We start from the raw sequence: 14,142 nt of genomic DNA on the forward strand, positions 1-14,142 counted from the left end.
CTAGTTAAGATTTAATTATGTAACGACGTGTGTCCATATAATGTCATAATATTTGATGTTGAAATTAGACAAGCTGATTTTAAACGTTCGCATAGTTGTGGCTTTTCAGTATGCTTAAGTCTCACAGACACACGCAAGATGTGTGAAACCAAATTGCCTGTATTTTGTCTCAAACATTTCACCAAAATAATATGCTTTACAAAACGACCCTGAAACATGACTCAGGACTTTTCAAACAGAATGAACATCAAACCATTTAATTTGTGGATATTATCCAAACGAAGCAAAAATGCAAGACCCATACTTTTAACCCGGATATATATTAAATAACTCATTTGAAAATACACAGAAAAGATCTGACTGTTTGATTTACCTGACAAAAGTACCTCGGTTTCACGCGATTGAAATGTGTTCTGTCAACGTGACTTATATTCAGTTTAACTCAGTTTATAATTGTTAAACCAACAGTATTTCTTGAAGTAAATTAAATGCAATGTTTTCACATTGAGTTAACGAGACCTGTTAAAGTAAATCCAAATCGAATAACGTAGTTTCAGTCTTATACCAAGTCAACATCACTTCTGTCGCATGCCTTTAATGTGATTTTTTTTTTTTTTGGACGAACGAGCGGTTAAGTAACGAAGATATCTCTCCATTGGCCCTTTCAGCGTAGGAGTTATTATTCAATAAGTAATTTACAGTATTTTATTTTCTTTGATCCGTCGTTAACTTGTTACACTGTAAAAATCAACTTTATTGTACCGTATACTGTGCACAAAGATTCCTAAATATAGTCTAGTTCCAAAGTGTACCACCAGATGTCATGCGAATACAGTTTTACACTGGGATGACACATTCTCAGAGAGCGTTCCAGAACTTGACGTCATTTTAAACGTAAAGACACGGGCCTTTTTGTCCGAGGAAGAAAACGGCCTATGTTATTTGATGGAAAAATGTATGATTTATATCATATATAACACAGCAAAATCCATCAGTGGAAACGAACTGATTTTTTTTTCATTATTTTTGTTTTTATTTATTTTGCGTTTAAATTGAATTGTAACCGTTTGAATGAAATGAAAAGAAATAAAATGCTTTGGTTTCTATTGAGGGAAATACAGGTTTAAATATAGTTATCATTATAGTGAACTGTACTGGTACAGAACTGCTCAACATATAATTAATTTAAGGTCTGTTTTATTTATATCACTGCTTACATTCAGTTCACGTTATTGATGTCTTTCTTTGAAGATGCTGATGATAGTTTTAAACTAAACAAACTATCTAGAATCACTTTGCATAGTATATTATGAAAGATATCAAAGACAGTCACTAGAAATCACTCAGAAACTGCCAAATGATGAAGAATTTCACTTAATTGGATCTAAGGAACATGGCAGCACAGAGAGAAATGGAGCAGAATTGCAAACTCTGGAAGAGTGAGTCTTATGTATCCATACACAAGTCTTATGAGTCCATTCGTCTGTTGAAAGTTATCTAGATGGCCGGATGGATGATGATTGTGTGCACAATTTTAGTTTGTCTGTGTTTGCAGATTGTTACCTAAAAAGTAATTGAAATCTATTTGGAATTTGTATTTTTATTTGATTCTACGTTGCAACTTTCGTGGTGTGTGACCAAAAGGAGTTTGGAACCACATTTCATTTTCAGAAACAGGATCTTAATCCGTTACCTAATTCACTCCTCTGCAAGACCCAGGGATGAAGCAGGAATTTCCCTTGGTGTGGGCAGTACAGAAGGAACAATTCCTCCAATTAAAATCAAGTTTTTACATAGATCTGGATGTGAGCCATGAGAAGATTTGTGGCCTTAGGAATATTAGAAAGAGGTAGAATGTAGAAAGAAAGTGTATTTAGATGTAGTGTACCTCACAATTCAAACTTAAAATGTATTAAAAGTTGTACATAAAAGTCTCATATGCAAATCTATAGTCCAATAGTGTATGGGTTACCAGATTATGTAGTATTTTTCCAGTGGAAAGAATAAAGGTTCAGCCAAATTTCCCAATGTTCTAGTTTGGGTCTAGTTTAAAGCCAGTTCATTTGTTCAGTTTCATCCAGACTGTCATTTTGCCAGTGTTAACTTGATGCTAAATGTGTTAACCTTTGTTCATTTAAACACCATTTAAAGTTTATATACTTGTCCACGTTTCCATACCTCACCTAGTGTTCATGTCAAGAAACCTATACAGGACAGAAAGTGATCCTTTGACTGCTCATGAAACATATTTGTAGAGTGCTTTTTATATAGTTTCACTGCTATGTTTTCTTGCGTCAGCCATGATTGTTTGTATGTTGTTGTGTAAGTTCACAATTATGAAGGTACCTATAGGTCTTTAAAGTGTGTTATGGAATGATGTGTATTTAGATTACTATTTGCAATTGCTGGCAAAATTTTGATTATAAATCACACACAAAATGTGATTTGATCCAAAAGGAATTTTATTAAATCTCATTGTGTAAAAAGAAGAAATGTGTGCTTGACAGTTTGGCAGCCTCCTGAGATGTGGTCAAACTTCATCACGTTAGTGGGCAAAACAGTCACTTAGAATACATCTGATGAAGACCTGTTCAGTTATACAGAAAATAAAGGAAATCATGTGTAAAATTTTCACTTGGGAAACAGTAAAATGTTTTTATTATAATTACAGTCAACTTACACAGATGCATCAGTCAGCCTGCCATGATGTGTTTGACAAAGGCTAAAAGAGAAAATCATCTTTAATTGTTGTATGTGTGGAGTTTTCTAGAGCTTTTTAATGTTGACCCCCTCCCCCCCCCCTTCAATACATGAAAATCGAACATCAGTCATCCTACTGCAACTTACCCTCATAGTTGATACAACCACTTGCATCTTCCTGTCCTGCAAGCACCTGGTCCACCTCTCCTTCAGACATTTTCTCACCTACCATTGGATATGGAGGTGAAAACGGTGGTGGTAAGAGACAAACATATGATATTATCTTATCACCTAACTATTGAATTCTGAAAATAATTTAATAAAACTTTAAGCAAAAGGTTTAGTATGAATACTTCTGGCTCCGTGCAAATTTAGCTTCTGGGGCAGTATTCTATACCTAGAGTAGCAAGGACATGACGGAGTTCAGCACCCATGACTGTTCCATTTCCTTCTTTGTCAAAGACACGAAGCCCCTCCACAAAGTCCTCAAACGTGCCTTTATCCTTAGACTTTGAGACTTGCTGGAACATTGGCAGGAAGGTCTCAAAATCGATCAAGTTGCTCATCTCTGAATCAAAAAGAAAGAAGTGCCATCTCATATCACATGGAACGTGATTTTTTCATGTCAGAGAAAGGGGCCATAAATAATATACCCTGTGCAGAAAAGTGTCATGGTACCGCTCTCTCTTTAATGTCATAGAGCTCTCCTTTTAAATGTGTATTTTAGTGTACAGTCAAATGTATTATCTGTTACAGTGTGCGCATATGTATGTATACTTATGTACGTATAGCTTTTGGTATTCATGGCACCCTGGCATGTTCTGCCTTAAATGCTCTGTCCCTAAATGGTATGTGGCAAGGCTTATCTGCCTGAATGGCAAGACACATGTCATCACTTTTAATGGGGGCTGGAAATGTTTCGTAGAGAAAAAGTTAGAGTTGCCGTTGACAGCCTGACATATATGATGTAACTGCTTTTTCGGGAAATCTAACTACGACAAATGTTTGTTAAATCACTCCAAAGTCTACTCAGACACCCCCCTCCCTTCTTTTGGAGACCAGTAGAGGACAAGGGAATAGTAAATGTCGTTATTTAATCAAGATTAGGAATGAGTATTGTTCATGAGACAAAATGAAAATTGTTGATTTAAAGTTAATGACAAAAGAACAGAATAGGAACAACTCAGTTTAGAGAAGAAAATGAATTTACATAATACTGGCATATTGTACTGACCCTCTGGTTTTGGCTTCCCCAGAACAGTTAAGACCTCTGCATTGGTGGGGTTCTGACCCAGAGCCCTCATAACATCCCCGCATTGCGAAAAAGCGATCTTCATCTCCCCAGTGGGAGTTCTGTCGAACAGTAAGAATGCCTCTTTGAAGTCTGCACGGACATGATACAACACACGATATACAAAAAAGAGATATAATCCATATTAAAATCACAAATGTGAAAACGTTTGCCAACAAAAAAAGGAGAATTTTAGTGTTCAATATATCTTTTTAAACGTTTCTACTGTTCCTTACCATCAATCTGGTCTGCATTAAATTCAGTCTGAAACACAGAGTTAGAACTGTGTTACAAACATATGCAAGTTCACAGATGCTTTCATAATACATCAATAGAGACCTTACAGCAATATGTATTAAGAGATTCCTCTGGCTCCATCATGTGTTATACAACCATTTAAATGCACTGGAACCCTTTCACTATTTATTTGTGTCCATAGTTCCTCACATTGGAGCTCTCCTTTAATCAGATGTTAGTATCAACTGCCCTGGTCAATATTTGGGTGTTGTCTTGCCACACCCTCCTGATATTTGGGCTAAAAATAGCATTTGTATGTGGATCAGGGCTAGTTCCAAGCCATCTCATCCACATATCTCTGAACTGGGAACATGGAGTCTAATTTAGGAACAATGTAAATTGCCAAAGTAAGAGCAAGAGCATGTTAACACACTGGCTATCTAACATACAGTTAGTCTATGTATAGCATGGATGCAACAAACTCATACTATACATATCTAGACAATGTAGTTCTGTTTGGTTTTTTAAAAAAAAAGTGCAAACTCTTTGTATGGCCCCAATGCATTAATTTAACATGTTATTTTATAGTTTACGTAACATCTAGGTTGGTGAAAGTGTGTTATTGAATCATGTTTTCTGTCCCTTTGATGTATATGTATTTTTTTCTCAATTCCTTTCAAATGACATTTTACCTTCTGAGATGATATAAGACATTCTGTCAATAACTCTGTTGATGTCAGAAGTGTTTTGCTAGTGCAGAACATGGCATAGACACACTCACAGGTACTGAAGGATTCTTTGGTGCTGGAGGCTGTGGTGCTGGGGCTGGAGCTGCAGGAGCTGCTGGTGCTGCTGGTGGAGGTGACGCCTCTGGTGCAGCTGGTGCAGCTGGGGCTGGCGTTGGAGACGGTGCAGCTGCTGGTGGTGCTGGAGATGGTGCAGCTGCAGGTGGTGCTGGAGACGGTGCAGCTGCTGGTGGTACTGGAGATGGTGCAGCTGCAGGTGGGGCTGGGGACGGCGCTGCTGGGGGTGGGGCTGGAGATGGTGGGGCTGGAGATGGTGCGGCTGCGGGTGGTGCTGGAGACGGTGCGGCTGCGGGTGGTGCTGGAGATGGTGCAGCTGGTGCATCTGTTGGTGGAGCAGTTGCTGGTGCTGGTGTAGGTGATGGTGCTGTTGGTGCAGGCGTTGGTGATGGGATTGCTGATCCTGGTGTTGATGATGGTGCTGGGGCATCGGCCTTCTTGGTTTCTTTCACTGCTGGCTTTTTTGGAGCCATGACACAGTGGTTACAGGAAGAATTATGAAAGACACAAACAAGCTTGAATCCAAAGACTGGGTCCTTAAATGAAACTCACTGGTGGAGATGTAGGACAGGGGAACAGCTCTGACTGTTATATACCATACCCTATCTCTCCCTCTTTCATCAAACGCAGGGGTGTTGCCTGTACTATCCTCTATTACTCACAGTTCTATAAAAGGAAAGAACAGTAAGTCCCTACAGGCACACTAAACTTCAGGGGGATCCTCTACACCTCCCCAAACCCCCATTGCACTCTTTTTCGTCCTTTCTCAGCTCATTTCTTCATCATATCGCCATTGCTTTCCTTGGTGTGTGAGACAGATAAGAAGATAACAGGTAATGTAAGTCTTTGAGTAGGTGGTAAATAATAATTATGTATGGATAAATGGAGAAGCCATTGAGTGAATATGGATAAGTCTCTAAATAAGACCAAAGGAGATGAGGAAAAGAGGAGGAACTGGTTGGGGAGAGATAGATGCGGTAAGTGGCCGTTGCTTTTATTAGACATGTGCAGCGTAGCTTAGCCGTACCTTTCCGCACAGCCCTTCCCAACCTCCCCAGACCATACATGTGTGGACAGGACACAGACATGAACACTGGTCATTCTCTCCAGCACCCACACACACCCACCACTCACACACACACCAACACACACACACACACACACACACACACATGCACACACACATGCACACACACACAGAGACACACACTCTCCAGACGCATGCCAACATGAAAAACTATATTCGGACACTGCCGCTTGCCTTGCCATGCCATTGTTCCCAGGAGTGAACTGTATAGAACTGTATGTTCCATGTAGGATGGACATGCCAGAGACATGCATGGCTAATTATGGGCTTAAATGTTCAGAGCCACGTAAACAATACCGACTTTTGCGAGAAAATAAAACGATGACTCTCTCAGTACAAATGACAAAAATGGGAGTGGCATTTTGATGCCAGGAGAGAAGGCAAATTTAAATCAGAGGCTTGTTGGTCCGGTCCCTAAATGGATTTCATAGTGGATATTCATTAAACAGTGATTCCCTGTTATTGTTGGCGTCACTAACACTACCATAATTAGTGTAACATACAGCATGCTTAGGAAGCACAGCAATGGCTGTACTTTACTTCAAATGTTCTATCTGTCAGTTTAACCACGCCAGACGTCTCTCCCAGTGTCCTCCTCTAAATATTGTATCATCATATGCAAGACAGTTGGTACAGTCACAGGTATCTACTACCTACTCAGCACCTTAGGGGAAGAGACTGGCTTTAATAATGGATGGAGTGAAGAGTCCGTCTGCACATCAGCATTAACGCTGTTACTGCCCGAAAGACTTTAACAAATGGTTTACCTCAAGAATATATTGTGAACCATGAAATAATAGAGGATCCTGGCTCTGGAAACGAAATAATCTAAATTTCGGGGTCTTAATATGATTCTTCTAATAGAACCCAGGGCATTACACTATGTAAAAGTATTTGTTTTTCAAGTTTTCTGCAAAGACATTTGCATTTTTTTCAGGTGATGTCATCCTTTCATTTCTGAAACTGAGATGTAAGTTCACTCATGCTGTTAATGTGTCTGATTGCAGTACCTACTCCAGCTGTGTAAAAAGCTCATTAAGACTCTCTGGAGTGAGGAAGCAGGTAGTGAGAGTAGGTAGTGAAGCCCCAGGAGTCCAGACAAACTCAAAGAAATAGAAAAAAGCCATATACAGCTCATTTATATGTAGAGTGCACTGTGTGTATTTGTGTGTGTGTGTGTGTGTGTGTGTGTGTGTGTGTGTTTGTGTGTGTGTGTTATGTGTAAATGCAAAACGGGCACATTGCTGCTGTTTTAATGTTAAACGTTATTCAAGGACACAACATAGTATTTAAAAACTAACATTTCTAGATTTTCCAAAAGAACTATGTTGTTTAAATGAGAAACTATTTTTGGGGACATGTGCATTCTGCATAAGGTAGAAGGTACACTTAGTATGAACAGAAAAGTGGGCTATACCATCTGGGATGCTGCTCTTCCCCATTAGCACAATCAGAGGAGACAATCAGATGCAGGCAGGCTTTGCTGTGAAGAGCTTCTTCTGCAGACTGACTGGCATACAGAGGCATCAGAAAAAAAAGTAAAAAAGAAAGAAGATTGTGGCATGGACATTCTCACATGAAGTCTGGATTGAACATAAACAATCCACTATGAACATGAAAGGTTCAGTCATCTTTTTGACTGCGGCAATTACCTTGAGGATGGTGAGTACAATTTTTAAGTTTTTTCTTATATTAATTTGAATGTTTTATTTTTCAAAATATTATGCATTATGCATATTATATTTTTTTGAAGGGCAAGACCCGGGTTGGTATTTAACTGCTAACAGTAACTGTCTGCAAAAAAAATGGTTATTAAAAAAAAATGGATGCTTCACAGACCACAAGCCATGAACAGAATATTGATGCTTCACAGACTACACGCTCGAAAGTCTCTTACCCTTATACGTGTTCAGAAATGTCACTTCCATCAAGACTTGTGTCTGTGTGTGTGTGTGTGTGTGTGTGTGTGTGTGTGTGTGTGTGTGTGTGTGGTGTTTTTCTTAGGTAAGAACGACTCATCCTGATTGCTCTATAGTCCTGCACCTACAGGAGAGAGAGACTGAATGTCAGCTCAGAATGCAGACCAGCTCAGGACAGCCTCTAACCACATCCAACATTACTGACGGTGGGTTAATGCTGTTCTACAGTAGTTTTATTTGAAAATGAGCTTGAAACGTTATTTATTTGGAAATAGCAAACAATTATCATACCAGCTTCTGCACTGCAAGCGCTGGATTCAGATCTCAGAACCTTCTTCTAAAACATAACATCCCAACAAAAATGTTTTCTTGTCCAATTCTTTGTTCATGCCTAATATGTTGCAGCTACAACTCTCCTATCTTCACGTCATTCTTCTGAAATTTCAGTGCAGTGTATATTTTGTTCCTGTGTTCACCATAATAAGCTTTAGAACCCTCTTTTTGCTTTTAGAACCCAGAAGGTGAGGGAGGATTTGAAAAAGGAAGTTCAAACCTTTTAACATATACAGTAGACTCATTATAACCCTTCCCCTGGCTTTTGTTTGTACCTCAGGTGGTTCTTCAATGAAATACTGTTTTTTTTTTGTTTTGTTTTGTTTTTTTTTACCAAAATGCTAATTTTCTGTAATGTAAAAGCCCATGAAAATACTGTAATTGATTTGTCACCAGGCTGCATGGTGGAGTGGGATGGTGTGAGCTGTTGGCCAGTGGCTGTAGTTGGAGAGAGTGTCTCAGTGTTATGCCCTCAACCACTCCGGAAACTCAACTCAACCCCTGGTAAATCTGACCCTATTCAAAGCCTCATTTGTGAATGGATATTCAGTTACATGACCGAGACATCGCACTACTGGACTACAATGAATTACCACTCCATGATGTTTTACATCCATCTTGGACATATTGCATATAAAAAGGCTTGCTGAACGTTTTGGAAGCTCAGCTTACTAATATATTTTTGTTTCAAATTATTACTCAGTGTTAATGAGATGTAAACAATTTTTCTATAGAGCACTGTAAACTTTGTAAGAGTACTGCTTGTTCTCTTCAGTTAAAGTAGTAACTTTTCCTCATGGACTAAATGGTTTTTTAATCATCTGACCTCACTGTTTATTCTTGAAGTTTTCATCACACGTAACTGCACCAGTCAGGGATGGAGCAGACATAGTGTACCATATTACATTGCCTGCTATAAGGAGGACAGTGATGAGGAGACAGTAGACAAGGTAAAATGCACCGCTCTGTGATAAACATTATGGAAGGACTGTTGGGAGTGGCTCTAATGTTAAAATGCATAAATGTTTAATGACGACCCCAAGTACATACCTGAGTAATGTGTACCAATTTTTATTATTTTGAACATCTGCTTGGAAAACTGTGAAAATGTTTTCTGTCTTTTTTTTTTTTTCAAATAGGCACAATAACATATTGTTACAAGATTAGAATGAGCATATAACATGTACACTGAAGGTTGGTGTTTAATGGTGTTTGGAATTCATCTGCTATCATGTTATGGATAACAATAATTATGAACTTCATGAATAATATATTCAAATAATGATATTATTCATTCTGTGTCATTTTTTTTCCCAACCTGACCACAGCAAGAATACTTTGCCTCAGTCAAGCTGATGTACACAGTTGGATATGGCGTGTCTCTGGGTTCTCTGTTTATTGCTGTCCTGATATTCTGCATCTTCAGGTACTCTTTTCTATCTATAGTGACATTACATTAATCATCTGTCCATCCATCCGTCTGTACATCCATCCATCCATCTGTCCATCCATCCATCCATCCATGGTTTTGTATTAAGCTCTTTAAAACAGACATGACTCACCAGTGAGAGCGCAAGTTGCCATTATCAGTGCTCATTTAAATACGGATATCTTTTCTTTGTAGCTGTACTGAACATGTGAAGTGTTCCCACAGGAAACTGTTGTGCACTCGCACCTACATCCACCTCAACCTGTTTTCCACCTTCATCTTGAGAGGCATAGCTGTTTTCGTGAAGGATGCTGTGCTATTTGCAGATGAGACTGTGGACCACTGCACTGTCTCCACGGTAACTTTTTGCTATGAGTTGCACCGGTGTATTAATATTTCAAACAGACACAAAGTTATAAAAGCAAGCTTGCAACCGCATTATGATTTTGGTAGTAAAGCGACTTTCCATGTTGTAAGCATTGACCCATAAATATCTCCTGTTTCTATGGTCGGCTGGATCTTTGAGATAGCTCTGAAAATCTGAATAGGCTAGATATAATGGCAGTGATACTGTATGAGTGGATCCTTTTACGCATTTTAAAACACTGCTCCCACTTATAACACCGCTTCCCCGTTCCTTTATCATGTCTGGTTTTTAAATGAATCCATTGCTTCAGTGGACCTCATTGCTTTGTCAGGTTGGATGCAAAGCTGCTGTGACGTTCTTCCAGTACTGTGTGTTGGCAAACTTCTTCTGGCTCCTTGTGGAAGGATTATACCTGCAAACCCTACTAGTATTCACCTTTGCTCGGAAAAAGACGTTCTTCTGGTGGTACACTCTTATTGGCTGGGGTAAGAGCTTTCTGTTATTATTGTCTTACAAAAAAGACACAGATAACATGAGTTATTCAAGCAAATTCTGCATTTGTACGTTACAGGCAGTCCATCCCTGACCATAGCCATCTGGACATTACTAAAGAGTCTGTACGACAACCACGGGTGAGAGACCTTATGGGAGTGAAAGGCAATACGAGTAGTTATGGTGGCAATAGTGAGTCATCCTAAAAGATAATTATAGGCACAATGTAATTCTGTCTTTGGGTCTAATAAATGATAAACGAATATGCGATGGAAGGATGGAAAGACCAACAAACCATAGGTTTTCTGTATAATCCAGATCCAGCTATGGAACATAGGTCCTAGCTTGGAGAAAGTCAGGAACCACTGATTTTCAAAGGTGGCATTGACCCCAGCAAGTGCTGTGTTTCACACACATGTTAACACTGTTGACTTAAAAAAAAAAAACCTGGATTACATGTTTCACTTCTTAATAAACTCCGGAATCCAAAACACTAGGATCCCAATAAAGGGTGACCCACCCTCTGTCATGTTGGTCGCTAGATGCAGATGCTTTGCTAAATGAACATTGGATATGGGATGTATTTTGCACCTTATGCTGTTTTCCTCTTTGTCAAGGTACGCAGTGCATGAGTGAGCCTGTTGGTTTAATATGATGTCATAGATTATGGGACACAAAATAAAGCAAACAAACCCAAACCAACACAAAATACTTATTTGAAAGTATGTTAATTATAAAAATAGTTCACAATCCATTACTACATTAAGATAAGTAAATATATGGGGTAAAAGACATGTTGATTTTTTAAACTGTCAGAGATTGTCTTTTTAAGAAGAAGCAAATAAGTATTAAAGCCTTTTGACAAAAGAACCTGAATATAGTTTTGAATCTATCAGGATAGACCTCTTGATTCTCCAGGGAAACTTTAAAATTCATTTATGTACTTATAACTATCTTACACAGGGATTGACAGGGCATTGATGCGTCTGTGTGTACGTGCAGGTGCTGGGATGACCTGGACAGTGGCCTTTGGTGGATTATCAAAGCTCCTATCCTCCTATCTGTGTTTGTAAGCACCTCCTCTCTGTTTGTAAGCACCAAACATCAGCAGAGATATTGTCTGAAACAGTACTTAAGCAAGAGCAAATAATTGTGAAGACTGCTGGCCAAATTACAATGGATAAACTTGACATAAGGAATTTACTCATATACAGCCCTGGTAGACATCACTAAACATTGGCTCTGTGCAAAACTAGAAATCGAACAGAGGTATTGACAGTAAATTCAGTTATAATACGGTCAGTGTCTTCAGTTTCATTCTTTTCAGTTCCATCTATAACTTGTTAAACAGTATTTGACCACTTCAACGTTTTGAGCGCAGGGAGTCATCTTTCTGTTCACTTTTTGCAGGTGAATTTTTTGGTGTTTGTGAACATCAGCAGGATTATTGTTCTGAAGACAAAGACTCCAGACTCCAGTGGTGGAGAACGATCAGTTTACAGGTGAGTAAACAGTTACTCAAGGATTAATTCTACATGTACTTAGTCTGTGAACAAAGCGAACATGAATCTTCTATTCTGTAAAACAGATAACTGTGGCCTTCTTCACAAATGTATTAATATTGTGTAGTGGATGATATATCTATATAACGTAGAAGAAACAGAGAGTAGCTCATTAAAAAATGTCAGAGTGGATCTGCACTGGTTCATGCCACATTTTTAAAGCCTCAAACAATCACTGAATGTTTCCCCGCATGTCCATCCGCTGTCCTCTGCAGTCGGCTGGCAAAGTCCACTCTGCTGCTGATCCCCCTGTTTGGGGTGCATTACGTTGTTTTCGCTTTGCTCCCTGAACACGTGGGGCTGGAGGCCAGATTGTACTTTGAGCTTGTCCTGGGATCATTTCAGGTACTGTATGTGTGTCCCTGATAATGGAGCGTATGACTAAAAATTTTTATGGCTTCAATATTATAAGCATGATTCAACATGCATGTTGTGTGTCTGATAATCACTGCCAACGTGCATTCAAAGCAAACCTCCCTCCTTTTCCAACTCTTTCTATCCACTTCTGTATGATGAAAGCCTTTACTTATTCTGGATGGAGATGCTCAGGAGTTCAGTTAGCTTGGTTGGCATCTCATCTCACTGCTTTCACTTTTGTAGTTCAGAACATTGGATGAAAGAAGGATGTTTCTGAGGGATGGGGGTTGTGTAGGAGACGAAAAGTAGAAAGTACTTTGTAGTGGTGCCCCCTCCTGGACCACTACTGCCTGTGCAGGAAGTTACAATGATTCAAGGCTATAATTCGCGGTATAACAATACACTTTATTGCAGGGCTGTATAGTCGCATTGTTGTACTGCTTCTTGAATAATGAGGTAAGACAAGTACTTTCTGAATATGAGAAGAAGATATCTGTCCTATTTCTATACTGCTAAAAGTCAGGCACTCTTGTGATGACTTTATAATGATTGTTTCAGGTCCAAAACGAAATAAGAAAACACATGAAGCGATGCATGTCCCAGAGTGACAACAACACATTCAATCTGGTAACCCAGGACGTAACCACAGCATAGGCCTGAGGAAAGACTCTTTTACTCATACTTCATCAGAATGGAATGAACCGCTTTACTCGTTATTGTTATCTCCCGCATTGTTTTATTACTTGTTTTCTGTTAATAACATTTGTTAGTAAGCACTGTATTTTCTTACATATTTCATTACATAATATGTAACAGTCTGGTCATTTATGCATGTATTTTACCGCGTAAAATGTACCTTTTGGAGTTACATGACCAGAAGGTGACGCTGACACACCCCTGCTCATGACCAAGTGCTGTGTATCGTGTGTAGCTCACCTAAGTGAACTAGAGCCATCTCTGATACGTCCTGATCTTCTGTGTTTTTTCTGTTTAGAGGGCTGTTGATGAACTTTAGTGCCACAACGGGTTTCTATGTCTCTCAATAAAATTTCTTTTGGCTGAATTCTGCGTGTTTATTTCGTTAGGGCGCCACTATTTTTAATTTTAAAAAAATGCAATAAGAGAAGCGTGCAGGTCAGGAACGGTGCTCATCCCTCCTGGGAAGCACGCGCATGATATGCTGGAATATGGAACGTTATCAGACGGAGCCATCAAACTCGGGATTAAATTCCTTTGCAGCTGCTTGGTCGAGGTCCACGAGTCAAGAAATAGAGGGAAACAGAGGGAGAGAGAGAGAGAGAGAGAGAGAGAGAGAGAGAGAGAGAGAGAGAGCAATGTCAATGGAGTAATTAGAGATGAAGGGACGAAGACTGTTTGCTTATACTGCAGTTCATATTATCTACTTACATCATGCCTACGAGAGATGATAAGCATAATAATATACATATGCAAGATTAGTTGGACACTTCGGCGGAGATGTACAAACCTTATCGGTTTCTTCATTGACACAGCTGTACTTTAAAAGTACACATAAATTCATAATGTTTAGGCCTAGCTACATTGAT

The 14,142-nt window shown here is 39.1% G+C and overlaps 2 protein-coding genes across 2 annotated transcripts; one reads left to right on the top strand and one right to left on the bottom strand.

Annotated features, from left to right (window-relative positions):
• Window positions 1-2,693: 2,693 nt before the first annotated feature.
• LOC115812575 (myosin light chain 4) lies at window positions 2,694-5,504 on the bottom strand. Its single transcript, XM_030775060.1, has 7 exons — window positions 5,462-5,504; window positions 5,002-5,074; window positions 4,228-4,274; window positions 3,935-4,084; window positions 3,098-3,268; window positions 2,848-2,925; window positions 2,694-2,722 (listed from the first exon to the last, which is right to left on the bottom strand). The coding sequence occupies exons 1-7, from the start codon at window positions 5,502-5,504 to the stop codon at window positions 2,694-2,696; spliced, it is 591 nt and encodes a 196-aa protein (XP_030630920.1).
• Window positions 5,505-7,726: 2,222 nt separating this feature from the next.
• ghrhr2 (growth hormone releasing hormone receptor 2) lies at window positions 7,727-13,592 on the top strand. Its single transcript, XM_030775061.1, has 14 exons — window positions 7,727-7,780; window positions 8,123-8,243; window positions 8,767-8,874; window positions 9,217-9,320; window positions 9,699-9,796; window positions 10,025-10,157; window positions 10,498-10,651; window positions 10,738-10,798; window positions 11,661-11,727; window positions 12,069-12,160; window positions 12,436-12,565; window positions 12,992-13,033; window positions 13,136-13,216; window positions 13,572-13,592. Exons 1-14 carry the CDS (start codon window positions 7,727-7,729, stop codon window positions 13,590-13,592), a joined length of 1,266 nt encoding a protein of 421 aa, XP_030630921.1.
• Window positions 13,593-14,142: the final 550 nt, after the last annotated feature.

Source organism: Chanos chanos, chromosome 5 (genome assembly GCF_902362185.1).
Source record: "Chanos chanos chromosome 5, fChaCha1.1, whole genome shotgun sequence".
Lineage (NCBI taxonomy): Eukaryota > Metazoa > Chordata > Actinopteri > Gonorynchiformes > Chanidae > Chanos > Chanos chanos.

Excerpts from the sequence above, each read along its gene's own strand:
- LOC115812575 (XM_030775060.1), bottom strand. The coding sequence starts at position 5,504 with ATGGCTCCAAAAAAGCCAGCAGTGAAAGAAACCAAGAAGGCCG. Across the intron at positions 4,085-4,227 it reads TAATGCAGACCAGATTGATG|ACTTCAAAGAGGCATTCTTA; the intron begins GTAAGGAACAGT and ends ATGTCCGTGCAG. Across the intron at positions 2,926-3,097 it reads TCATGTCCTTGCTACTCTAG|GTGAGAAAATGTCTGAAGGA; the intron begins GTATAGAATACT and ends ATCCAATGGTAG.
- ghrhr2 (XM_030775061.1), top strand. The coding sequence starts at position 7,727 with ATGAACATGAAAGGTTCAGTCATCTTTTTGACTGCGGCAATTACCTTG. Across the intron at positions 12,566-12,991 it reads TTGTCCTGGGATCATTTCAG|GGCTGTATAGTCGCATTGTT; the intron begins GTACTGTATGTG and ends ACTTTATTGCAG. Across the intron at positions 13,217-13,571 it reads TCAATCTGGTAACCCAGGAC|AGGGCTGTTGATGAACTTTA; the intron begins GTAACCACAGCA and ends TTTTCTGTTTAG.